The sequence below is a fragment of the Hemicordylus capensis genome, chromosome 6 (genome assembly GCF_027244095.1).
Source record: "Hemicordylus capensis ecotype Gifberg chromosome 6, rHemCap1.1.pri, whole genome shotgun sequence".
NCBI lineage: Eukaryota > Metazoa > Chordata > Lepidosauria > Squamata > Cordylidae > Hemicordylus > Hemicordylus capensis.
The window spans coordinates 111,739,150-111,765,192 of record NC_069662.1 but is presented as its reverse complement, the minus strand read 5'-3'; the positions used below and the strand labels follow the sequence as shown (position 1 = coordinate 111,765,192).

Sequence of the window (26,043 nt, the reverse complement as noted above, 5' to 3'; positions counted from 1 at the left end):
CTCCTAAATGCTTGCCTACAGGCTGTAATGAGTTAGATGAGTGCTGCTATGCTTATATATTCAATTGATTCTACCATAGCCTCAACCACTAGGCCTGGAAACAACACCAAACAGGCACCTGATGGTCAACCCAGGCACAACTGAAATTGATTTACAAGACTGAAAGACATATTGTTACAATGATGAAATATTTCTGTAGCTGGAAGCAATGTCTCAGGGTTCCTTTCACATTGTGGCGACTACATAAACAGGATGGGTAGAGTTGATTTAGTTTCTGCTGATTCACCCTCATTATCTTTCCATCATTATGGCTTGTCTAACACAGTTCTTTCCCCCCCGTGGGTTTATTAGCCTATAACACAGGAAGATGCTTCAACAGATTTGAACTAACTTTTCCAAATTAACTGTAACTGTTATTTTAAACCACTGGTCTACATTCATTCCATAAGAATTATTTTTAAAATGTTATTGTTCAGACAAATTAATTTCTTTTCAGTTTGTTAATGGATCAATATTTATCCTGTTTCCACAGCTGTAATTGCATTCTTCAGGTATTTGTTCCCTCCATGGCAAAGGAGCCTTTCTAGGATGAGAGCCACTACCTGACTCTCATTGTCAGCCAGGGACCTTGGCAGAGAGGTCTTCTTTACTAAGAATGGGGAGGGTCCCTAGATCAATGGCAGAGCATCTGCTTTGCATGCAAAACATCCCAGGTGCAGTCCTTGGCATCTCCAGGTAGGGCAGGGAAAGACTCCTGACCAGGAACTTGGAGAGCCACTGCTAGTCAGTGTAAACAATAATGAGCTAGATAAACCCATCATCTAACTTGGTATAAGGCAGCTTTTAGGTGTGTGCACAAAATGCATCTTGCGTTCTGTTCCAAGTTTGGAAAGGAACGTGAAACATTCTGTCAGACTGTTCTGGCCACCATTCTGGATTTCAAAATGGTGTGGCAGCACCACTACACAAATGGTTGCTGCACATGTGCAGAAACCAGAAAGACCACCATTTTGAAAGCCAAAATGGTAGACCGATTTATCGGAATGTCCTGGCAAAAATGGGGTTGTTCCATTCTGTGCTCAGAACAAGACCCCCTTCCCTTTTAAGGGCATTCTGTTCAAAGCTCAGAACACTCAAAACACCCTATTTAGAGGTGGAACATCCCGCTAGCGGAATGTTCTGCACACCTCTAGCAGTTTCCTATGTTGCTAAGAAAGTAAGACATGTAGTAGTGGGGTGAAGAGGTGGGAAGGTTGGTCTACAGAGGTCCCAGAAACCATAGCAGCAACAATGAAGGTATCCCAACACGTTGTGTGCGGGACATACTCGGGCACCAGGCTGCCGCCCTCTCTCTCCCTTTTTTAATTGTTCATTATCTCAACCAGAAACATGGATTCCCCAGCCTTAGCCCTGGATCCTGGCAATCCTTCCCAGAGGCTGAACACTTGCATTGTTTGATTCAGCCTATAGTTTGCTCCTATGCCTACAAAGATTAGAATCTTTCGGACAATAGTTTTTCCCGTGACACTCTATGGATGCAAAAACTGGACTTTGAAGAAGCAAGATAGAAAAAGTATTGACGCTTTTGAACATTGGTGCTGGAGAAGACTTTTGAGGATACCATGGTCAGCCAGGAAAACAAACAAATGGATCATAGAACAAATCAATCCAGAATTTTCACTCTAAGTACAAATGACCAGGGAAACTATCATACTTTGGACACATTATGCGAAGATCCAGCTCCCTTGAGAAGTCTATAATGCTGGAGGAAGTTGAAGGACAGAGAAGAAGAGGACGACCAGCAGCAAGGTGGATGGACTTGATTACGACAGCAATGAATGAACCACTGAGAGACCTTAAAGGTCAAGTTGAAGACAGATCATCTTGGAGAGAATCTATCTATGTGGTCGCTAAGAGTCAACACCAACTTGACGGCACTCACTCAATCAATCAATCAATCATTCAATCAATAGTTTGCTCAAAACTCCTGTGGTTGTGATATTTAATAATAATAAACTTTATGTGTTAGTTGCCCCATGACAAATTGTTCTTTGAGCGGATCACAAAAGAGGATTAAAACATACAATAAAAACACAACACATTAAATCATAACAAAGGTAAAGAAAATACAAAATACAAAACAGCTTAAAAACCCATTTTAAAAAACTCAATTAGTTCTTCAGTGCAGATGGAGCACCTAACAATGTGGTTCTTACAGAAAACTGGAACAAATAGGTGCTTAAAATGACAACTCAGTGGCACTGGGAAAGAGGTCCGCTTCTGCAGTACAGTACTAGTGTACTGCCCTAGAATTTCCTGTTTGTAAGGCTGGTTGTGATACTGAGCAAAATGTTTATCAGCACATATGTTTGCACCAGACTACTGTGTGACTATTCTGAGTTCTAATTTCCCCATTAGGAAGATATTAAAAAACCTGACACTTTAAGACTGGCATATGTTGAACAGTGAGAAAAATATGCATACAAAAAGAAAAAATTGTGGAGGAGAGGAAAAACAAATGCTGCAAGCTGAATTAATAGCTCTGTTCTGTTTTGAAAACAAATAGCTGTTATAATGAGCTGTGAGAGGAGCAGAGTTTTATTAATTAGATGAATAAAATGTATGTGCTCTACATTCATTAGAGTTTGCGAAGCAAAACCTATGATACTATTAATATTGAACATTAAGTAGGATAATACTAAATGGTGGAGGGAAAGGGGATTAGGAAGCGCTCACAAAAAAGCTTGTTAGATGCAGCCCTCCCAATGAATATTAAAGTCAAAATTCACATCATTTTAAAAGGATTTTGGCCACACACACCTCCACACACACACACTTGTCTGGGGGTGGATGCTTTGCTCCAGACTCTGAATGAGGTGCTTCTAAGCCAGTCATTGGGCTGGCAGGGCTTTAAGGGGTGGAGCATGCACGGCCGCTGCACGCAGACCCTCAATCCAGCACAGAGAAGCAATCCCTCCTTCCCATCCCTGTCCATAGTGTGGGATTTTGGCTGGTTGCCCCTTCGGGGATCCCAGTAGGAATATTTTGGTTCCAGGCAGATTGGCTGTGGCCAGCAGCTTCTTTTGTGTACCTTGCACTATTGGCTTTAGTAATTCAGGTTTTCATGGTCACAATGGCAAGTACAGTGTGGTTTCTAAGGGTAATCTAGGATTCGGTGAGCACCTTCTAGGCACACCTTTGGTGTAGGGAGGAGTCCTTGCCGGTACCTAGAGGCTTTGTGGCACAGGGAGAGCTTGGTGAGGACTTACTCCAACCTGCTTGGGAATCACCAGCCTTAAAGGCTTGGCAGCTTGCAGGTGGTGGATTGAAGGCACGTGCCTTCACATCAGCTCAGGAGTGGGCCTTCTCTGTAGTCACTCCTGGACTGTGGAATGTGCTCCCAGAAGCTTCAGTTGGTCCAGAATGCAGTGGCCCACCTGCTTATGGGCACTAGAAGATAGGATAATGTGACACCTCTTCTGCGGTTGCTGCACTGGTTACCTATTTGCTTCTGGGTCCAATTCAAAGTGCTGGTTCTTAACTTTAAAGCCTCTCCTGGCCAATCCTGTCCAGTCCTGTGAGATCTTCTCAGGTTGCCCTTCTTTTGGTCCCTGGCCTTTCAATAAATAAATAATGAATGAATACATATTTGAAGTTTAACATCTTTATCAGCCTTGGAAAGAGCCTTTGTGATGCATTTTGATTTGAATTGTTTTAATTCATTGTCTTAATAGGTTGTTTTATTGTGTTTTTATTGTATTTATTGTATTTTATTGTATTTATGTTGCCTAGAGCCTCGGGGTCAGGTGGTATATGAATTTAATTAATTAATTAATTGAATAATGATGCTGCCTGGAGCCAAAGTGTGTTTTGGTTGATGGAACTGGCACAATAGCAGTGAGTCTTTAGCATCTGTATTGTAGGGGGTAGTGTGCCAATTCTCTTTCTCAGGTTAAGCAGGGTTTCTTAACCTTGGGCTCCCAGATGTTGATTGAATACAACTCCCATCATCCCCAGCCATGTCTACTGTGGCTGGGGATGATGGGAGTTGTAGTCCATCAACATCTGGGGGCCCAAGGCTAAGAAACCCTGATCTAAAGAATAATTTAATAAAGTTGTGGCCCATATTTTATTCAGTGAATTGTCTTGTGTCTTCAATGGGTCTGGTTGTAATGAGAAACAGACCAGAAGAAGAATGCAATAGACAATTGAAAACCTTGATAATAGGTTGGAGGTGCAAAATAAGCCTGGGGGGACCAGCTGAGGAATTTAGGTGGTTGGGGCAAAAGATAGTTCATTTAAAAATACTTATTTTGGGGATTAGTGATGGGGCTAATTGCCTCTCTTTTGATGTCTTGAGTAAATGTTAGTTTATTACTCTGGCTTACAAGACTTTAGTTTATTACTCCAGCTTTGAATTTAAGCTATTAAGGCAGCATGACTTAAAAATTTAGTAGGAGGTGTTCTAGTTTAGTTAGGGCTGGTATTAGTATTAGGAAGATAAGAAAGGACAGGACAGGACAGAAGTGACTCTTTTATCAACGTGGTTTATCTATTCTAAACCATTTGCTGCCCACCTTTTGGTATTCTGATATCATTAAGGAGCAAGATCTTTCTTTCTTTACTATTATCTCCAGCATCATTTCTGATGACAGTTGGTATATTTTACTGCATCAGCACCTTCTGTTTTTTGCAGCTTTGATGCATGCCTTGGTGTTTGGTAATGTGACTGCTATTATTCAACGGATGTACTCCAGATGGTCCCTTTATCACACAAGAACCAAGGATCTGAAGGATTTTATAAGGGTCCATCACCTACCACAGCAGCTAAAGCAACGAATGCTTGAATATTTCCAAACCACATGGTCTGTCAATAATGGAATAGATTCCAATGAGGTAATCATAGGCTTTCTTCAATTTCTAGATTCGATACAAGTTTCTTTTTTTTTTTTCATTTTAATGTTTTAGCTTGCCATTTTTGTGGGATTGTATTTCTGAAACAATGTTATTTGCATACATTATAAAGCTATAATTAATGTTTTCCAGAGAAGATTCTATTAAAGGAATTTATACAACTATTTTTCATGGGAAAAGTTACTATGTTTGTGTCCCTCTGGTGCTATTAAGCCTTTGAGTTAGTAGCTAGATCTATGTTCTATATTTAATTGTGTCCTAAGGAAAGTTAGTTTTGCTGCTGCTTCTCTCTCTCTCTCTCTCTCTCTCTCTCTCCCTCTCCCTCTCTCCCCAAGTGTGTGTGTGTGTGTGTGTGTGTGTGTGTGTGTGTGTATGTATAAGGGACATCTTGTAAACCTGTTCCTTTATAAAATCTAGGAGAGAGGTTGGCTTAGCAAACAGATGGTTGAACTCTGATAGGGAAGCTTAATGAAATGTTCAGTTTCTGAATCTTTCTGAAAAACAGAAATACTAATGTCCTAATTCACAGGATAGTTGTATGGGCTAACCAGATCTTAATTTTAAAAAAATTTAAAACAAAAAAGGATAAAACACATTTTACTACATGATACAACACAAAATCATATCCGCATGACCATACAAAAATTACCACATTCATAATACCAGCTTAATATAAACATTAAAATCCATATCGAATTTTATCTTCCATTATTCCAAAAGTGGACCCCACTGAATACAAAAAGATTGTCTTATTTGCCTCCCTTTCTTTTAATTTCCTGAGTTCTCAAATTACAGGGGATATTTACAAAACATTCCAAAAGAACCACTTTAAGTGTTCTTTCAGTTATTATTTTTGTTCTTTCTAAATTATCTAATTAACACCTTCCAAAATTTCTGAACCACATAGCAATTCCATAACATATAGAAAAGGTCTGCATTTAAATCCCCACACTTCCAACATCTCACAGAGCTCCTATATACCTTATTAAGATTTTAGGTGTTATGTACCATTGATACAATACTTGCAGATTTTTTTTCTTCCATATTAATACAAATAGCTTTCATTGCTTGGCCACTGAAAATATTATTCCACTCTTATTCTGTTATATTTACCCTTAACAAGTTCACCCATCTAGTTCTGAAAGATTCACTGAGGTCATTCACACAATCAAAAACTGTGTTCTTCCCAGGTTTGGGAACTGTGTGTGCTCCCAGTTGTGCAGAAGCAAGGTAAGAGGAAAACCTGTATAGATGTGATTGTGTGGAAGCGAGATAAGAGAGAAGCCTGGGTAACTTTTCTTCCTACCTTGCTTCCACACAATCTCTTCTACCCAGGTTTTCCTCTTACCTTGTGTCCACACAACTGAAAATTGGGAGTACACAGAGCTTCTAAACCCAAGTAGAACACAATTTTTGACTGTGTGAATGACCTCAGTGCTGTATTTCATGGTCTAATAGCATTCGATAAAGCTTTGCCAATGTTGATGTGGCAGTTTTAAACTTTCAAAGACTGTTTATTCAGTTCTCAATTGTCTGTTACTAATTTTATTGTCTACATAACTTCTTAATCTGTTATATTGGAACCAGTCCACTGTCTCCCCATTCATTCTTTGAACTTAACAATTTTTTGTTCTGAAAGACATCTTCGGATCTGGTAAATTCACTAATATTCTGAAAAAGCTTACTATAAAAACCTGTTTGTGATACATTTGCTGTGTAGATTTACTAGGGTTATTTTTTAAATCTAAAATGAATCCCTTTAACATTACATATCTTGCTTCAGGGTCTTTTCTTTGATCTAAACATGTAAAGTTTAAGTTTGTTCTCAAAGTTGAAATGCCTTTTAGTATCAGCGCAAGTCTCTTAGATCTCGTAGCCACCTAAAGTTTTTAATAAGTGTTAATGTTGCCTTTTCAATTGTTTCTTGAATAAACAATCTGCTTTTTTCATTTTTTACCCTTTCCCATTTAATGTTTAAACGACTGACATTTTGAGCCAAGATCTTTCAAGTCACTGAGGTGCTTCACATGATTGGTGTGAAATGTCATTCAGGTTAATCCAGGGAGCTGTCCCTGGGCCGCCCACACGATTACCGATTCTGTCATGGAGCTGGCAGGGGTGGTGGAGATTGGGGGCCAATCGGCACCCAGAAGTTCCAGGAAGTTCCCCGGACGTTCCGGCCCCTGGAAGTGCGAGCACACAGGACATTCTGGAAAGACCCCTGAGGCTGGGAGGCATGTTTTAGCCTCCCAGCAGGGGTCTCCTCGTGTGTTGCCATGGTGTGGAGCCGTGCTGTAACAGCACACAACCAAGCAAACGGGGTTAACAGAGCGCTAGCTCCCCTAACCTCATTTAAGAGGAGTGGTGCTTCCGGGAGTTTGCTGCTGGGAGCTGGTGGCTCCCATGGCAGTAGACAACCAGGAGAAACTGGGCTAGGCTCCCTTAGCCTGATTTCTCCTGGATATGAGAATAGCTTCTTTGTTATATTCTTCAATTAAATCTATACAACTTCTCAATTCAAAATAGAAAAACAAAAGACAGTGTAAATGCAATAGTTCTCTTGAAATCTTTAGCAGAAGTTGGTTAATATCACCCTTTAGTTTCTGTTCCTACTTTTCAACAGAGAGTCCTTGCCCTGAATCTCAACTATCTCTGTATTAGGGGTCCTTTTGCCTCCTTTAAGTTTCGTTTTGGTTTCTTGAGTCTCTCTATCAGTCCTTCTAGGGGTTTGTACCAAGTTTGGTTTTGGATTTACTCTCTCTTCCTTTGTGAGGTTCTTTTTTGTCTAAAATCTTCATAAAATCTTCAGCCCCTTCATGTGATTGTATGTTAACCCACTTCCCATTGTAGGTGAACCTTGTTATCCATGGATTCCACATCCTCAGATCTGCGTATCTGCAGTTGGGAAAAATACACCCGACCTCGGCATACACAGGTCGGGGGGGGGGGACAGGCTGACCTCATGTATCCGTGGGTTGGAGGTGGCCAGAAATGACCACAAAGGTCATTTCCAGCTGCCATTTTATTCAGTGGAGCCACAAAATGCTCCTGTCTTTGTAAAAAAAGTGGGGGGCTGCTGCTGAATTTTCACCAATTTGGGGGCACAGCATGACTTGGGGGAACAGCAGAGAAGAAGCTCCCTCCCCCCATGAAATCTGGCCACTTTTTGGCCATTTTGGGCCAACTGGGAACCTAACCCCTTCAATCCCATAGGCCCAATGACTCGATATCCACGGTTTCCAGCTGCAGCCCGGAATGGAACCCCCGCAGATATTGAGGCTCTCCTGTATACTTAAAAGTCAACCTAAATGGTACTTGCCAATGATAATCTATATTCTCCTCAGTTAGTCTTTCTGTTAGGAATCGTACATTATTCCTCTTTTTTTAATGTCATGGGTGCTAAATCATTTGAAAAATCAACTATTGTCCTTCTGGTCTCCATCCAGATACTCCTCATGATTGCCTCTCTGACATTTTGGTTTTGAAAGCAATCAAAGCATGATCCATAACTATAAAATGCTTTGTTTTTATAAAAGACCAGATTATTGATGTTCACTAAGAAACCTTTCCCCCCCTTTCTGGACAGCTTTTAAAGGACTTTCCTGATGAGCTGCGCTCAGACATCACCATGCACTTGAACAAGGAGATTCTGCAGCTGTCCCTTTTTGAGTGTGCCAGCCGCGGTTGCCTCAGGTCTCTGTCTCTGCATATCAAAACCTCCTTTTGTGCTCCTGGGGAGTACCTCCTCCGGCAGGGAGATGCCTTGCAGGCTATCTATTTTGTGTGCTCAGGTTCCATGGAAGTTCTAAAAGACAGCATGGTGCTGGCAATTCTAGGTAAGCTTTAATGTGTGCCATATTCTTGCCCGAAAAGAAAGCGGGGAGTTCAAGAAACATATTATTAAGGGATGCATTTACTTTAGACTCTTTTAAAAATCATTGTTAGCCAACAGATAAATTTCTGGTAAGACAAAACCAGGCCTTCATATCTACAGTGCTGAAATTAAGATTCATATCTGGCCTGGATGAGTTTGTGCTTGTGTGGCATGCCAAGGATAAAGAGATGGTATGTAAACTGCATATTATTAGTGCATCTTGTTCAATTATGAATATAGTCTATTATAGAAGAACAGTATTTGACCCACTAAGCCCGCTCTCCTCGCAAACCCCATCTCGGCGGTTCCCACTGATCCTGGGAACCGCCTCTCATTTTTATATATAGCCAATACACTAAAGCAATCAAAGTAAATATTCAAAGCTTAATTTTTACTGGGGCAATGTGCAAGTGTGGTGTTAGTAGGCAGCTAGCAGAAATTTATGGTAATGATCACTTCTTGTAGTCGTCTTGGGAGGCATGACAGCGGCATATTGGTATATTTAAACCCTGATCTGCACCAGTCATGTGTGAAGCGGAGGCTGGAAGTCTCTGTCCATGAACACAAAACCCTGCATCTTTACCATTTAGTTCCTGCGCATTGTACATGAGATGTTTAAACTCTTCTCTGTTTCTGTGCAGAATGGTAACCTTAATGAACAATGGCATTTTCCTCTTTTGTATTTTCTTTAGGTAAAGGAGATTTAATTGGAGCAAACCTCTCAATTAAAGACCAAGTGATTAAAACAAATGCCGATGTGAAAGCTCTAACCTACTGTGACCTCCAATGTATTATTCTCAAAGGACTGTTTGAAGTGCTAGGCCTTTACCCAGAATATGCTCACAAGTTTGTTGAAGAAATTCAGCATGATCTCACGTATAATCTTCGAGAAGGCCATGAGAGTGATGTGAGTAGCTTTACCTTGCCTGCAGTGACATTTAACTTTGAAAATCTTAGGTTTTGGGAGTTCACTTTCATCTATCAATATCAGAGTAAAGATAGGTGCATAATGTTTCTTTTAGAGTGCTTGTTCTAGGCTTAAGAATCCAGTCACTATTCAAATGAATTATTGATACACTACTGAGTTATAGATCCAAGATGACCCTGTGCTTCTCCTCTGTCCATAGGAAAACATATCTAAGAATAATTCCTTTGGTGTGGGTTTTGTCCCCATATGCTTATATTTTACAATCCTTTCCAGTCCCATTTAACATTAATCCAAAGTTAATATAAAATAATGTGCTTTCTTACATCCTTAGACCAGGTTAACAATTTTACCCTACCTAAATTAACTGAGCAAAATTTCATGCAAAAAGGCCCTGCAAATATAAACATATGTGGGCTTCAGAACAATATAATCATATGTGGGCTTCAGAACAAGGTGGTAGAGACAATATAAGGTACAGCAAAGAAATGTTTGCATTTGTCATAGAACAAGTTGTTACACTCATGGGAGACTCATTATGCAATGCTTTTGATAGTTCATAAGCAGAGGCATATCTAGGGAAAATAGTGCCTAGGGCAAGCATTGAAATTGTGCCCCCTGTCCAAACATCTGACACCCATCTTTCAGATAACTTTACCATAATATCAGCTGAAAAATACAAGTCTGAAGGTCACATACAAGTCACATATCTGAATATGTTTACAGTGACATATTAATTTTTTTAAAAAATAAAAATTACCTGTAGCCCCTTTGGGGGGCTTCCTAAAGGCCGTGGGGGGAGGGTCCACAAAGGTTCCCCCTTCCCCCCCGCTGGCCTCTAGGGCCTCACAGGGACCATTTGAGCATGTTCGGTGGCCGTTTTTAAAAATAATCTTTTTTTAAAAAAAATGGCAGCTGAAAACAAAATGGCTGCCACACATGCTCAAATGGCCTCTTTGAGGCCTGGTATGGCCTAGGGCCTCACAGAGGCCATTTGAGCATGCACAGTGGCTATTTTGTTTTTGGCAGCCATTTAAAAAAAATTAATTTTAAGAAATGGCGCCCTCCCCCCCTTAAGTGGCGCCCAGGGCACGTGCCCTGCCTGCCCTACCCTAGATACGCCCTTGTTCATAAGGTTAACTGCCCTGTTAAATCTAAAAGACAAGTTATCTTTGGAAAGTTCTCAGTTGAGAAGCATGAGGGTTTTTTAAAGCTAAGGTGTATGAACTACAGCTGTAATTGTAATAATTGAACTACAGTTGTAATTGTAACTAGGCAAGAAACAAAGGCTGACACCAGGACTGATGCAGCATGTACATCTACAAAGACCACACACACAGTGCTAGTGCCCACACTAGTCCCCTGCTTCCAAAACAAGGACACTCTTGCTTAAGAGAGCAAATACTTTCAGTGCTCTGTTAAAGTGCAGACATGTCCCTCATAGGTATGTACATGGAACCAGCTGGCCTGGTTCAGTTCGAGTCTGACCGGTCCATCCCTCAAACCACCACCACCACCCCCGCTCGGTCCGGTCCAGGGGGGCTTTGTGAATGGTTGGGGTTTTCTTTAAGAAAAACATTCTTTTTTACCTTATGCCCCTTGGGGGAGTTCCTGAGCTGGTGTGGGGGGGTCCATGGAAGTCCCCCCTCCCCCCGCTGGCTTTCCCTATGGCCCCCTCCAGCCAGTTCAGCTGCTCTTTGACTGGTTTTTGGCGTTCTCCCGGTGGCCCGGTGGCCATTTTGGAGGCCGCACACCTGTGCAATTGGCCTCTGCATGGCCTGGGCCATGCAGAGGGCATTCACACAGGTGCACAGCCTCAAAAATGGCTTCCGCACCACCGGGAAAAGGCTGAAAACTGAAAACTGGCCAAAGAGTGGCCAAACCGGCCACAGGGGGCCATAGGGATAGCCGGCGGGGGGAGGGGAAACCTCCCTTGTTCCACCTCCAGGAACTCTCTTGAAGGGGGATAAGGTTAAAAAAAATCTTTTTTTAAACGAACCCGTTCGCGAAACCCCGAACAGTTGGGGAGTGTTCAGTCCAGGGTCAGACTGAACAGGGGGTGGTTCGGTTCAACCCCAAACCATCGGACTGAACCGGCTTGACATTGGACTGGCTCGACGTCGAACCGGTTTGCACAGCCCCAGTCCCTGACTCTTAAGGATGTGTTCCTACTTTAACACAGCATTTCTGGGGTCCAGGGAGAGCTCTGAAAGTATTCATGTTCTTGGGTTAGAGCACCCGCACTTCAAAAGTGCAGGGACTACTATAGTGGCTAGCCCTGTGTGTGTGCTGATGCTAGAAGCACTTTCACAACATGTTTCAGGATGTCAGCCACTAAGAGGAGAGATTCACAGATTAAAGTTTTGTTCCCACATTAAAAGTCCTTTATTGTTCATGCAATTAAGCCAAACTTTGTGCATCCATGATCAGAATGTCTCCCTAGGATCCAAGACCTATCCATACAGATAATTAGAAGGTACCCATTAAAGTAATAGATCTCTGGACAAAGTGGCTCTTCTTACTACATGCTCTTACAATGTGCTATATCTTGTGCTTCCCTTTGGCGAACATCTGGCATGCTATTTTTTTTTTTTTAAATTTGGGGGGCTATGCCGTAAAATTCTTCACTCTGATCTTTTTCTATTCCTTTCAGGGCCAGCTTTGACATTGCCATAAGGGCTGTAGTTTCCGCTTTTCTATGGTTTCATTCCTTGCAAATTTAGAACAGCAAGATTATGTGTGGGGACTGATAGTATGCTTACTATTAGGGGTGTGCAATTCGGGATTTCGGGTGATTCGGCTCGGACCCGAACCAAATCACCCCTGTTCTGTTTTGTGCCCGAATCTGGGTCACCCGAATCACCCTTGATTCGGTTCGGATTTGGATTTAATCCGAATCCGAATCCGAATCGATTCGGGGGGTAAAAAGGGGCCCAGGGGCAAAATTTTGGGGTGGGGTGGTAGTTCCCAATGGGTAGAGTCTACCACCCCAATTTCAGGGGGATTGGGCAAAATCCTGATTTTTGGTGAATTTTTAAAGTTTTAGTGACTTTGGGGCAGTTTGGGGGCATAGCATGGGATTTGGGCAAAAGGAGTGGGGTGGGGTGGTAGTGCCTAATGGGTGCAGGCTACCACCCCAATTTCAGGGGGATTGGGCAAAGGGCTGATTTTTGGTAAATTTCTGAAACTTCTGAGGTGTGAATTCTCATTCTATCATAGCAAATGAGATTTTTTTCAATTAAACAACTCTCATGACCCCACATTCACTTTTTCACACTTTCCTTTACTATGAATAATATGAGGAAGTAATCAGTTTAGCACACTTCACCTTATGAAGACAAACCTCATACAAATAAATTCACCATAATTCACCCCTCTGCCCAATCACTGTTAAATTGGGGATGGGTGGTAGCCTCCACCCATTAGGCACTATCTACCAGCCCACCCCACTCCTTTGGGGCAGATCCACTTTCTGCCCCAAAGACACCCAAACTTCAAAAATTCTCAAAAAATCAGCCCTCTGCCTAATCCCCCTGAAACTGGGGTGGTAGCCTCCACCCATTAGGCACTACCACCCCACCCCACTATTTTGGGGCAGATCCACTTTCTGCCCCCACACTGCCCCAAAGTCACTAAAACTTCAAAAATTCTCAAAAAAATCACCCCTTTGTCCAAACCCCCTGAAATTGGGGTGGTAGCCTGCACCCATTAGGCACTACCACCCCACTATTCTGCCTCAGGCCCCACTTTCTGCCCCAATATGCCCCAATCTGCCCCAAAGACATGAAATTTTCAGAAATTTGCCAAAAATCAGCCCTTTGCCCAATCCCCCTGAAATTGGGGTGGTAGCCTGCACCCATTAGGCACTACCACCCCACCCCACTACTTTTGCCCAGATCCCATGCTATGCCCCCGAACTGCCCCAAAGTCACTAAAACTTTAAAAAATCGCCAAAAATCAACCGTGAATCAAATCACCCGAATTTTTCGTGCCCGAAATTCGGGTGATTCGGCTCATGCCCGAAAAATATCGGGGGACATCGGGGGTGATTCGGTTCGGCCCCGAATCACCCGAAATTGTTCGTTTTGGGCACAGATCGTTCTGTGCCCGAAATATTTTGCACATCCCTACTTACTATGGGTGGAGACTGATAGTATGCTTACTTTAGATGTCAATGTCACCCATTCCACCTACGTCTGATGGAAGGGTGACTAACATAGGAAATAACAACATCACTAGCCTGTCCCATGAGATCCCACTTTTGTAGCACTCCCACAGAGACATGGGAAGTACCCAAAGATATCCCCGTCCTTCCTGAGTTTAGTTGCCTGCACTGTAGGAAACTAGGATGTCATATACCAACTACAGAGTTTGATATGTTGTTCATTAAAGTTGCAGTCCCTTTGAACCCAAGCTGATGCCTTATATCCTTACTGGAGTGGGGGCAATGTTTATTTTTTCATATAGTTCCAAATCTCTATGATTCTTTTGGTGTAGATAAATACTGGTTTATTTAAGCTTCTCAGAGCAGTCTTCCCCTTTTCTCTTCTCTCCTTGTTCTCCATCAGAAAAAAAATTGATGGTCATCAAAATGGAAAGTAATAGGAAAATGTCAGGCTAATGGACACTGATCAATATAACTAATGAGACAGACAGACAGATAGATAGATAGATAGATAGATAGATAGATAGATAGATAGATAAGAGCATTACATGTATATTCTTGTAACATTTTTCAAAGTAACTTTAGGCCTATTCTAACACCATCTCAATCACATTACTTCTCTGGCATCCATTAGTGTTATGCCTCTAAATTTGTACTCTCATATAATTTACTCAGTATGATCCCCAAAGAAATTAGACCCATATGTAATCAAGAAAATAAATAGGAAGAGTCTAGAAAGATTGCTTGCTGTGGAGCACAGAGAGCAGATAATTGCAAGTTAATACCCTTTGGCAATGATATAGATCTATTTCTTGAAACTGTGACGGGTTTACCTGAGGAGGTGTGGCCATTGCAAAGAGAACATAGCTATTTTCCTGTCAAGAAACCAGTGTGTTCCTTGGCAGTGTTAGGAGGCATAAAGCCAGCTTATTTTCTACTTAGAGTTGGTTCCTCACCCTCTCATTTTAACTGACGGACATTGTAAGGTTGTTCACACAACCAGTTCCGCTAGGGCTGGGAGGGCTGGGGTAGGGGAGGCAGAAGGACCCTACCTACCTTCTCCCAGATGACACAAAGGTGCCATCACTGCTGCAGCTCATGCACCCACACAACCAGCATGCAAGCAGTCCTGCAGTGGTGAGGGGAATGGAGAAACCAGGCTGCATGCTCCAGTATCCCACAGTGCACCATGCGAGGAGCTCAATGCACTGGGGAAGCTCCTCACTGCCTGGCCGCTCCTTCCCCTGGCTCTGAGGAGCCAATGGCTGCCAGCAGCCTGGGAGGTGCTGCCAACAGCCCAAGTTTCCACACAACCCGGGCGTGAGGTAGGAGGTGCGTGCACACGCCCTCCTACCTCACGTTTAGCCCAGGGTTTTAGTCTACCTCACTTTTTAGCCCTTGCTGAGAGCAAGCTGTGCACCCACATGACTCAAGCTGCTGGGAGCAGTGCAGATGACTATCTGTGCTGCTTCTGGCAGCACTGAGCAACAGAGACCAGGACTTGTTATCCCGGCCTCCAAATATCCCATAGTGCAGCACGAGAACAGCCTCATTACTTAGCTGTTTTCCAGTGGCTGATATCTTGACTAATGCTGCATGTGTGCTTCAAGAAACAGCATGCACTCAGTGCTAGCCCCTGCATTTCCAAAGCACGGGCACTCCCACAAGAGGGCATGAGCGTTGGATATGTGGAGAGACTAGTGCGGGACGTAGCGCTGCTGTTTAAGCATGCCTGCAGCCGTCTAGATGTGAGCTACTGAATATGTATATAATATTTAGTGTTCCACATAAATTTTTGCTGGATACATGCAAGGCTTGTTCACATAACCTCTGGCAGATTCACATGACCGCTGAAAAGTGCCCAGCTTGGCTAGAATAATTCCAGGCATGCTCCCAATTTTTGTAGGTTGATAGGAGGTGGGAATGGTCATGTACAAGATGGCAGCTTTTCCTCCTACCTCAGTAAATTCTGGGGTAGGACATGCTTGTCCTACAGTGGTCTTTTGCACACTCTCATTCTCCCTACCTCCTACCTTAGTCTTTGCAAGCACATGATCAAAGGTTGGGAGCACATTCAGCTCTCCTACCCTGCTGGAGAAGTGAACAAGCCTATAATGTCCATATGCTGCTGTTGGTGGCTTTTCCTCATTTAGAAATGGCCTTTCTCCTCTAGTGCTTCTTGTCCAGTATGCAAAAGATTCAACAAGGGTGAGCAGTTCACCCTAGGGGTGTGCACGAACCAGTCTGGAGGCCATGTAAGAGGCCTCCGGACCGGCACCGAGGGGGGGGTCTCCCTTTAAAGGCGGGGGGTAGAACTTACCCCTCCCGCCGCTCTTCCCCCTCCGGCGCTGTAGCGTTAAGTGAAGTTTTGGGGGCGGCAGCGTTGCTCGCTGCCGCCCCTGCCCCCGTCGTTGTTTGTAAAACCGTCGTAAGAGCACTCTTAGAGCAGCACGCATGCACGTGCGGCGGCACGCGCGCACGGCGGCGACAGGCACGCGCGCGCCGCCGCACGAGCATGCGTGCTGCTCTAAGAGTGCTCTTATGATAGCTTTACAAACAACGACGGGGGCAGGGGCGGCAGCGAGGAACGCTGCCGCCCCAAAAACTTCACTTAACGCTACAGCGCCAGAGGGGGAAGAGTGGCGGGAGGGGTAAGTTCTACCCCCCCTTAAAGGGAGACCCTCCCTCGGTGCCGGTCCGGACCGGTCCGGACCATGCACATCACTAGTTCACCCTGCCTTGAGTAATTATATGAGAAACAGAAGATAATTTTGACCAATTAAATGACCTCATGTGGGGATTGAGCTACTCCCCCGCCCCACCAAATCCAGGCAGACATGTTTGTGGCATTCATAATCCAGATATTATCCTCCTCCTCCTCAGAAAACATATAGAGCCGGGTCTCACAATCAGTGAGACCCGGTTTTTGTGAGTGAGCGGGGAGAGTGGGCTAGGCCCATTCTCCCCGCACACAAGCAAGGAGGGAGCCCTGGGCAGCCAGATCAGCCTCCCACACGATTGCTGGCTCCATGATGGAGCCAGTGGGGACTGGTGGGAGCGGGGGCGGGGTTGCTGTACTGAAGAGTGACTCTCTGCTGCTTGCACATGGGAATACTGCATCATGGGATACTGGAGGACCAGCTTGGCTGTCCCCACTCCCAGTCTCAGCTATGCAGATCTCTCGCCCATTCATGTGGATGCACAAGTAGCACAGCCATGATCAGGCTCTGGTTGTCTGGGAGCAGGAAGGTAAGATTCTGCCTTCCCTCCAGCTCCCCCACTGAATGTCAAAATTTCATTCTCAGACAAATATTGGACAACTCTTACTATGGCTGATAATTCAGAGATATACCAATGAATGTTCCTTTAATATATTTCATTGATAATTACTTTTATCCTGCTTTTCAGGCAACCATTGTTTCCCACAGAAGTTCATCAGTAAGAATTTCAGGAAAGTACCAGTGGTCAGTAGTGTAGTGGTGCAACTGCCCAGTGGCCTTTGTTCCTCTGGCCAGTGGCAGAGACCAGAGTGTCCTTCCTTTTGCTTCTTCAGTCACCATACAACTGAAACTTGTAGAATGGTTTTTGGTAGGGAGAAGAATGCAAGTTCCTTCCTTGCAGCTGCTCATTCTCTGGCTGAAACCTGGGGCGAGCCTGGTCTTCCTTTTGCCATGGTGTTATTCCTGGGAGGGAGGGGGTGCAACTTCCCAGTAGTCCTTAGTCCTTTGGCTGGTGGTAGAATCCACAGCACAATTATGCTGATGTGTATGTGAGTGCTCACTGCAGTGGGAACATGGGATTGCTATTTCTTCTGAGGTTGTCATCACTGACATGATTTGGACATTCGCCGAATTTTGTACATTCCCAGTAATAGGTAGAATAGAATGTTCTAGTCAAGACTCAAGAAGAGCCAAAACCATAAATCTAACAGTCTAGGATTAAAAACACCAGAGACTGCATTTGTTGTGTAGGAGACAGACAGCAAACCTATATTAGGCTCTCAGGACAAACTTACAAAAATGGGAAGATGATCTGAGTCCTTTGAGGAATCCTGATGATACTGGCAGAAACAATGCCCAAGTGGTGTATCACAATCAGAAGTCAGTGATGTGTGTACCAGCAGTCTAGCATTGTGATTTTGCTACTTTCCCTGTGGAAAACTCAAGACTGCAAATAGAATAATTCTTTCTTTAAAGAAAAATACATAGTGAAACATGCATCTTTGCCATCTCTTCTGATTGTAGCAGTGTAGCATTACTGTAAACTTCTGACCATATTTGCTTCATACTAAATTTTCATCAATGCTTAATTTTATTTTCAAAGCTTTTATTTTATTGTTTAAATTCTATCTAATAGAGGGCTTCCAAAATGCTTCTCTGCAATTTGTGGTTTGTTCAGAATGTAGCAACATGATGTGATTTAGTTCACACTCATCCTAGATTCTTTACATGGACTGCCAGTAGAGTGGCAAATTGAATTAACCATAACCTTGTGGGTTTGTAATTCCCTGAATGGCCTGCATCCTAGATAAATTAAGATCTACACCTGGGATTTTATTCTGGGAATGACCTGTGCCAAAACTGAAGTTACTACTTGAAGATGTCACCATCAGATCTTATTCTGGTAGGTGGTTAGGTCCATACATCTTCTCCCTCCAGGGCTTCTTTTCTGTTCATCTCTCGACTGGTAGGGCAAGGATTAAAAGCATTTCCCCCCTAGGTGCTTCTAGGACTATATACTCTTTGTCCCATCTAGTATCTCTTTTCTTTCCCTCCTATTTGTTCTTTGCTAAAGAAGCATATGCGTGGGTAACCACACTGGACAACAGAACAGCTCCTGCTCCCTGAGCCACACAATGAGGCTATTCTCACAATTGCCCACAAGTGGGCTAAGGGAGCCTAGCCTGCTTTTGGGCGATCATGTGCTGCAATGCAAAGTGAGTGCTCCGTTAACCTCTTCTTTTTGCTCATGTGTTGCTGTGGTGCACGGCAACACATGAGTAGACACCTGACAGGGAGGCTGCCTCCCGTGCTCGGGGGTCTCTCCAGAATGAGAGTGCGTGGGGGGCATCCTGGAACTTCTGGGGGCCACATGCCCCCCGATCCCCACAGCCCCCACCAGCTCCATGATGGAGCCGGCAGTCATGTGGGCAGCTGATCCGGATGCCCAGGCCAGCCGGCTTGATTGTTTGTGGGGTGAGCTGGCTAAGCCTGCTCTCCCCACAAGCCCCGTTATGGCGCTTCTCACCGATCGTGAGGTGTGTGTGTGTGTGTGTGTATCCTGCTATTTTGCCAAGCACCATGCCAGGCATCCAGGCATATATAGGAAATTGAATCCCTCCTGCTCCTCACATTGCCATATCCAGATTCTAGATGCTCTTGCCTTGCTCCCTTTTGAGGCCCTCGACACATAGGCTATTTTTGCTCCACTCCCAGGCAAAGCAGTGTGTGGCTGGAAACAGAGGCGTATCTAGGGAAAATAGCACCTAGGGCAAGCACTGAAATTGCGCCCCCTGTCCAAGCATCTGACACCCATCTTTCAGATAACTTTACCATAATATCAGCTGAAAAATACAAGTCAGGCTCGTTAATCTTTTAATATTTCAAAAACTATTTAGCAGTGGACTTAGCCAGATCAAAAAATGCTGGAAAACTACAAATTTCAGTATGCTGGGGCTCATGAAATACCCAAATACTATGTGGAGGTGTACTTGGAAAACTAGAAGTGCCTGTCTAATTCTCTACTATGCATTGTAGCATCACTATTACATAAGTTTTAAAAATCAATGGAGAATTTGACTTTTCCCAGATACTCTGAAAATAATTAAAGGATATGCAGAGTAAACTGTGTCACTGCTTGGAATATATTCTAGTCTTTCAGAAAGACAGTTAAAATGAGAGAAAGAGAGCAAGAAACTCCCAGTGGGCCTTAATATTAAGGATTTCACACTGATTCGAAGACAAACTCACCATTAATAGCCATTTGTAAGACATCACATTTAACTCACTTCTCACAAGAAGCAAAGTAAGAGCAAATGAATACAATCCTAGCTCATAAGCGTCAGCTCAGTATTCACAAGCCCTGATTCTCTGTACATAGTGCCAATCTGAATATGTGTACAGTGTCTTATATTATATTAACTTTTTAAAAAATTTTTAACCTGTAGCCTCTTTGGGGGGCTTCCTAAAGTCTGTGGGGGGTTGCAAAGGTTCCCCCTCACCCCGCTAGCCTCTAGGCCCTCACAGGTACCATTTGAGCATGTGCGGTGGCCAATTTTAAAAATAATCTTTTTTTTTAAAGGCCACTGAAAACAAAATGGCCACCGCGCATGCTCAAATGGCCTCTGCAAGGCCTGGCATGACCTAGGGCCTCACAGAGGCCATTTGAGCATGCACAGTGGCCATTTTGTTTTTGGCAGCCATTTAAATTTTTTTTTTAATTTTACAAAATGGCGCCCCCCCTTCAAGTGGCGCCCAGGGCACGTGCCCTGCCTGCCCCACACTAGATACTCCCTTGGCTGGAAAGAACTGGGCTACTGAATGATTCATTCCTTGTGAAGTGCACTGCTTGTGCACAAGATGCAGGGGTGGCACCACCATTGCGAAAATGAGTTCAGAGAACCCAGACCCCACCCCCCAAGGGCTGCGCCTCATGCCCCTCCCCTGCCCCCACACATCTGATGTCAGACACAGGGGTCGGGATTTTGCTCGGAAACGGGACGCATGCCCCATTTCTGAGCAAATTCCCAGCCAGCGCCACAGTTGCAGCATGGCCGGGAGTGGCTCTCCCTGCTTTAAAAGGCAGGGAAATGCGTTCCTGGCCAGGCTGGGAAGCTGGTGCTGGGCTAAGTGGCTCAAAAACATAGCCGTGCATCTACAATTGATTTTAAACTATCTGATTGTTTTACTAAAAGATCCTTGAGTCCTAGTTATCAAGCGAAGAAAACGTGCAGGTGGAGTATAGTATTATAGAAAAGGCAGAGACAATTTATTGTAGCATAAAGTTGGTCTACAGTCCACTTCATCAGATCATCAGTTGCATCTGATAAAGTTGAGTGTAATCCCAAAAGCTTATTACGCTACAAAACAGTTGTTCTCTTCAGGAGGCCACAGGACTCCTTGTCAATTTTTCCACAACAGACTAACACAAGTAGCTCTCTGGTAGTTATTGCAGAAGAAAACTTAAAATATGCTTAAGGTATGGCAACATTTCAAGTACGTTCCAAAAGAGCTCATTGCTGACTCTTTCTGCTTGTGAAAATTGCAGATTCTACTCAGGTGCCTCAATAGGCTCTTTCAGATTTTGCCGTGGGATGTGATATCATAGCCATGAACTAATTTGTTGGATGATGCTGAGTGAGATTATGACTGTGCTCCCAGAAACATGAAGATAACACCTTTCCCCTGTTGCTACAGTGAGATTTAATTCATCTCTTAACACTGAGCATTATAGCAGCCTGAGTGACTCACAGGTCCGCTGTGCCATTCCACAAACGTTAATGAAGTCCCAAAGGAAGGTGAAATCCTCCAAGGAAAGCATGAATCCTCTGCCTTTGGTTCAGTTAGGTACTATCAATATGTGTCACATTGTGGAGAGAAAGCGGGCTTGCTTCAATATGTAGAAATCTGTCTTTGTGGACAGGATATTTAATTAGCATGAAACCCTTTCTGGGGTAGCACTAAAAATAGCACCCTCTCTTTCATTTATTGCCCCTCCAGCATTGACAAAATAAAATATTTAAACTGAAAATAATGAGTAGGGTGTTGAAATTGGAAATCTGAGCTGTGCTTGGATGATACAACTATAAATTATACATACTTGTTCATAGTCTGTGAACCTCCGCACAGTAACATCCATGCAAGTCCCATTGCTTTCAGGCGTTATTCACTCACTGCTTTGTACAGGACATGAGGCATGGACTGAAATATAGAACCCCGCTTATGTGTAGATTTCCTCCTGCAGCCTATGGTTGCATTCACATGGAACTGAAGGTCCAATGGTCCTGTGGTTCTGCCCCTCCCTCCACCCCACAATGTGCTAACCTGTCTGCATTTGGATGTAACCTGAACTGCAGTAAGGGAGACTGCAGAGAGGAGGGGGAACTGGTTGCCCGGGCAGGGAACGTGACTGCTGGGCTTCCTCCTTCACATGGACAGCCCACAGCAGCCAATTGAAACAGAGGAAGGAGCTTCCTTTCCTCAACTCCAGTCTCGGAAAAGGCTGCCAGTTCAGCATTTGGATTTAATGACCCCAAGCTCAAACCTCAGGTAGGAGCACTGAAACTCACAACAACTAGAGGGTTCAAATTGGAGTTCGGAGGGCGCTTGGGTCACTTTTTGAACGGGACAGGATCCATCATTTGGACATACAAGAAATCCAACCTCTGTCCCATTTAACTCCAGTTTCCTGTTACATGCACATGCGGCATGTGTCAGATCTGAATGCATAAAGGCCTTTCCCCTGTGACAGCACTGCTTTAATCTGTTTTCAGTGAACCCCACTGTGTTTGGTAGGGGGCAAAGGACAAAAGTAGGCTTTGGGGAGGCATGGTTTTTTTCACATTCATGAGTTGTTAAGGAAAAATGCAGAGCCTGTTTATTCAGCACACACACACACACACACACACACCCATATTGCTAACGGCGTTCTGCAGTGGTGCACCACAAGATGCCAGTTCTTTTTCCTATAGTTCCACATACCTTCCGCATTCCTATCCTGGACAGAAAGCAGGCTTCTGCCTGGAAGGAGCTTCCCAGTTGTCTTCCCTTATTGAACCCACCCAAATACCAGGGAGCCAACCTAGTTTCAAATGCTTACCCATGTAACTGGTTATGGTCTTAGAGCAACTTTGGCCCCCCAGCTGTTTTTTGGACTACAACTCCCATAATCCCCAGCCACAGTGGCCAATAGCCAGGGATTATGGGAGTTGTAGGCCAACATCTGGAGGAGGGCCAGAGTTGAGCAGGCCTGTCTTAGAGTCCATCATATTTAAATATGTAAGGAGATGTTCACCAACAGTTTTGCAAAGAACATCCTTTAAGCAGAGGTTGCATCTGCAAACATGATCAAGTGAATTTTTTTTTGTGACATGACCATAACATGGAGCTAAATTTTAAATGCCTGTTAATTGTTGCAGAAACTTGTTGGAGGAGCCACTACAGGGGCTGTTCAAAAGTTGGCAACCCTCGTGGTGATGACTGAAACAGTGACAAAGCTCAAGTATTAATTTTAGTGTTTGAACCATGTTGAACTCTCTCAATCCTCATTCACCTCACTTCTTCGGATTATGACATGAGGCATCAGATTATAAAGCTTAACCAGAGGGTTACATGTTGCGGGGGGGAAATCCATAGTCTAGCAAAGCAGCTTATCTATGTTTTTAAAATGTGGTACAAGGAGGTTATAAAGCATTGAGCCAAGCAAGCTTTCAGCTAGGGGTGGGTGGGAAACATCATGGGCTTTGAAAGGCATTTGTTTAGTAATCTAAATACATTTCTGTTCTGCTAGGTGGTGATGCTGAGGAATTCCCATGCCATATCCCAGTAGCACTAAATGATGTATAGACTTAAAAGGAGTAGCTGAAATGCTGCATTCAGTTGCTGCCAAAACAAGTGCAGAATATCAAACTAGAGTGCTTGTGAGAGGGTTTGAGAGTGAGCTACTTGCCTGGTGTGGGAAGAATAAAACTTGTCCCAGATAGCCAGGAGAATCTAGATTCTACTCTTGTTTTGAATTTTAAGAGTTCTGTATTGGAAACAAAGGCAGCCCAGTTAAATCTGGAAGAGAACAAAGAACTATGGATATTATTATATCTTGTTTACACAGTCAGACAGGTGTTATTGACTGGTTTGTTTTATCCAGACATCGAGTCCTTCCCGAGGACCTGGGATGGCTAAATTTTATTGTCAATGTTGTTGCTGTTGTTATAGATATCATTGCAGAATATCTGTTCCCAGTAAAGTTGCTTTTTGTAATTGGCTAATGGTGATTTCTGTGGCCCCTATGGTATTGAGGTGCTCTTCAAGGTCTTTTGGAACTGCACCTAGGGCACCAATGACCACTGGGATTACTTTGGTCTTTTTCTGCCACAGCCTTTCAATTTCAATTTGTAGATCTTTGTATTTGGTGATTTTTTCTATTTCTTTTTCTTCTATTCTGCTATCCCCTGGTACTGCTATGTCGATTATTTTGACTTGTTTTTCTTTCTTCTCGACTACAGTTATATCTGGTGTATTGTGTGGCAGATGTTTGTCTGTTTGTAGTCGGAAGTCCCATAATATTTTTACATCTTCATTTTCTACCACTTTTTCAATTCTATGGTCCCACCAATCTTTGGCTACAGGTAGCTTGTATTTTTTGCAGATGTTCCAGTGTATCATCCCTGCTACCTTGTCATGCCTTTGTTTGTAGTCAGTCTGTGCAATCTTTTTACAACAGCTGATTAGGTGGTCCACTGTTTCATCTGCTTCTTTACAAAGGCGGCACTTGCTGTTTGTTGTGGATTTTTCCACTTTTGCTCTTATTGCATTTGTTGCTACCAAAGTACCCTTGCACATGATTTGGGATTACAGGTGTGTAGTTTTTATTTTGGACTCCCTGAACTTATGGTCTCATGGGCTCATGGTATCATGGGTATCATGGGCTCACCATTTGCTTACATGAGCTAACTCATAAGGGTAAGACAAGAACAAACCTGTTCTTGTGCAGCCAGTATTAAACCCTCTGTTTCTTTCTTCAAGTTGCCTTTCTTAAGTCATTGCCAGGTCTTGGTGATGTCTGGTTTTCCACTTATATTGCATAAATATTGACCACGCAGTGGCTTATTTCTCAATTTTTCTGCTCGGTTCTTGACTTGTTCTTTCTTGTAGGCCTGCTTTGTTTCATTGGTGTTGAATAGTTTCTCGTTATTGACCATTTGAAGTGCATCTTCTTCACTGTCCTTTATTTATTCTTCAAGGCCTCTTTTCTCCTCCTCTACTGTTTGATGGACTTGCAGCATTCCTCTTCCACCTGAGCTGCAAGGGAGGTAGAGCCTATCTACATCACTGCGGGGGTGCAGAGCATGATTGATGATTATGATTTTCCTGGTCTTACAATCTAGCGTCTCTAGCTCTGCCTGAGTCCAGTCTATTATTCCTGCAGTGTATCTGATAACAGGTATAGCCCAGGTGTTTATGGCTTGTATGGTGTTCCCGCCATTGAGTTTGGACTTTAGGATTTTTCTAACTCTCCTGATGTATTCACTTCTAATTTTTCTTTTAACTTCAGTGTGTGCAATGTTATCAGCCTGGAGAATGCCCAAGTATTTGTAATGTTCTTTCTCTTCCAGGTTCTTGATGTTGCTTCCATTGGGCAGTTCTATTCCTTCTGTTTTTCTTATTTTCCCTCTGTTCATTATTAAAGCAGCACACTTGTCTAGTCCAAACTCCATTGCTATATCGCTACTGAATATACAGACATAGTTTAGCAGTGATTCGATTTCTGACTGGGACTTATTATTATTATTTTATTTTATTTTATTATTTATGATTAATTATTTGTTAGCCGCCCCATAACAAATTGTTCTCTGCAAGGCTTACAACACATTAAAACATAAGATAATAATACACATTAAATCATAACAGACAAAAGGGGGAGAGAGAAAATACAAAATGTAATACAAAAACAATTTTAAACTTAAAAAAAAATCGGTTACAATCAGATCACAATTTTTTAAAATTTAAAATTTAAATGGAAAAGCACTGCATTAAAAGCATTAGCACTGTACCAAGGAAATGCAGTGCAGTATTAATGGTGGAACCTGTCTTAATTCACACAGGAAGCTGCCTTCCAGGGCCAGATCATCGGCCCATCTAGCTTAGTATTGTCTGCTCTGATGGGCAGTGACTATCCAGTTTGTAGGCAAATGTCTTAAGATGCTCAGGGTGCCCTCTTCTTTACTGCTAGGGCTGCTGGAAGGAACACACAACAAGGCATTGAGTTGGAGTGCGGAGCTGGGCAGGAAGAGATCCTTGTCTTTCATGGCAGGGTACAAGGCACGTTGGAGAAACAAAGGGGGGAAGCCTCACAAAGCTTCAGCCTCAAAGAGGAAGATTCATTTGAATAAGTGCATGACTCTTGTCCACATTGCTGACAACTATTTCAGGGGAAAGACAGGGAGTCTAA

The 26,043-nt window shown here is 43.4% G+C and overlaps 1 protein-coding gene across 1 annotated transcript in view; it reads left to right on the top strand.

Annotated features, from left to right (window-relative positions):
• KCNH8 (potassium voltage-gated channel subfamily H member 8) overlaps positions 1-26,043 on the top strand; it is a 320,221-nt gene that overhangs the window by 257,749 nt on the left and 36,429 nt on the right. The window contains exons 9-11 of the mRNA XM_053265403.1: positions 4,697-4,896; positions 8,501-8,750; positions 9,481-9,695. Coding sequence (XP_053121378.1) covers positions 4,697-4,896; positions 8,501-8,750; positions 9,481-9,695 — 665 coding nt within the window. The remainder of the gene's footprint in view (positions 1-4,696; positions 4,897-8,500; positions 8,751-9,480; positions 9,696-26,043) is intronic.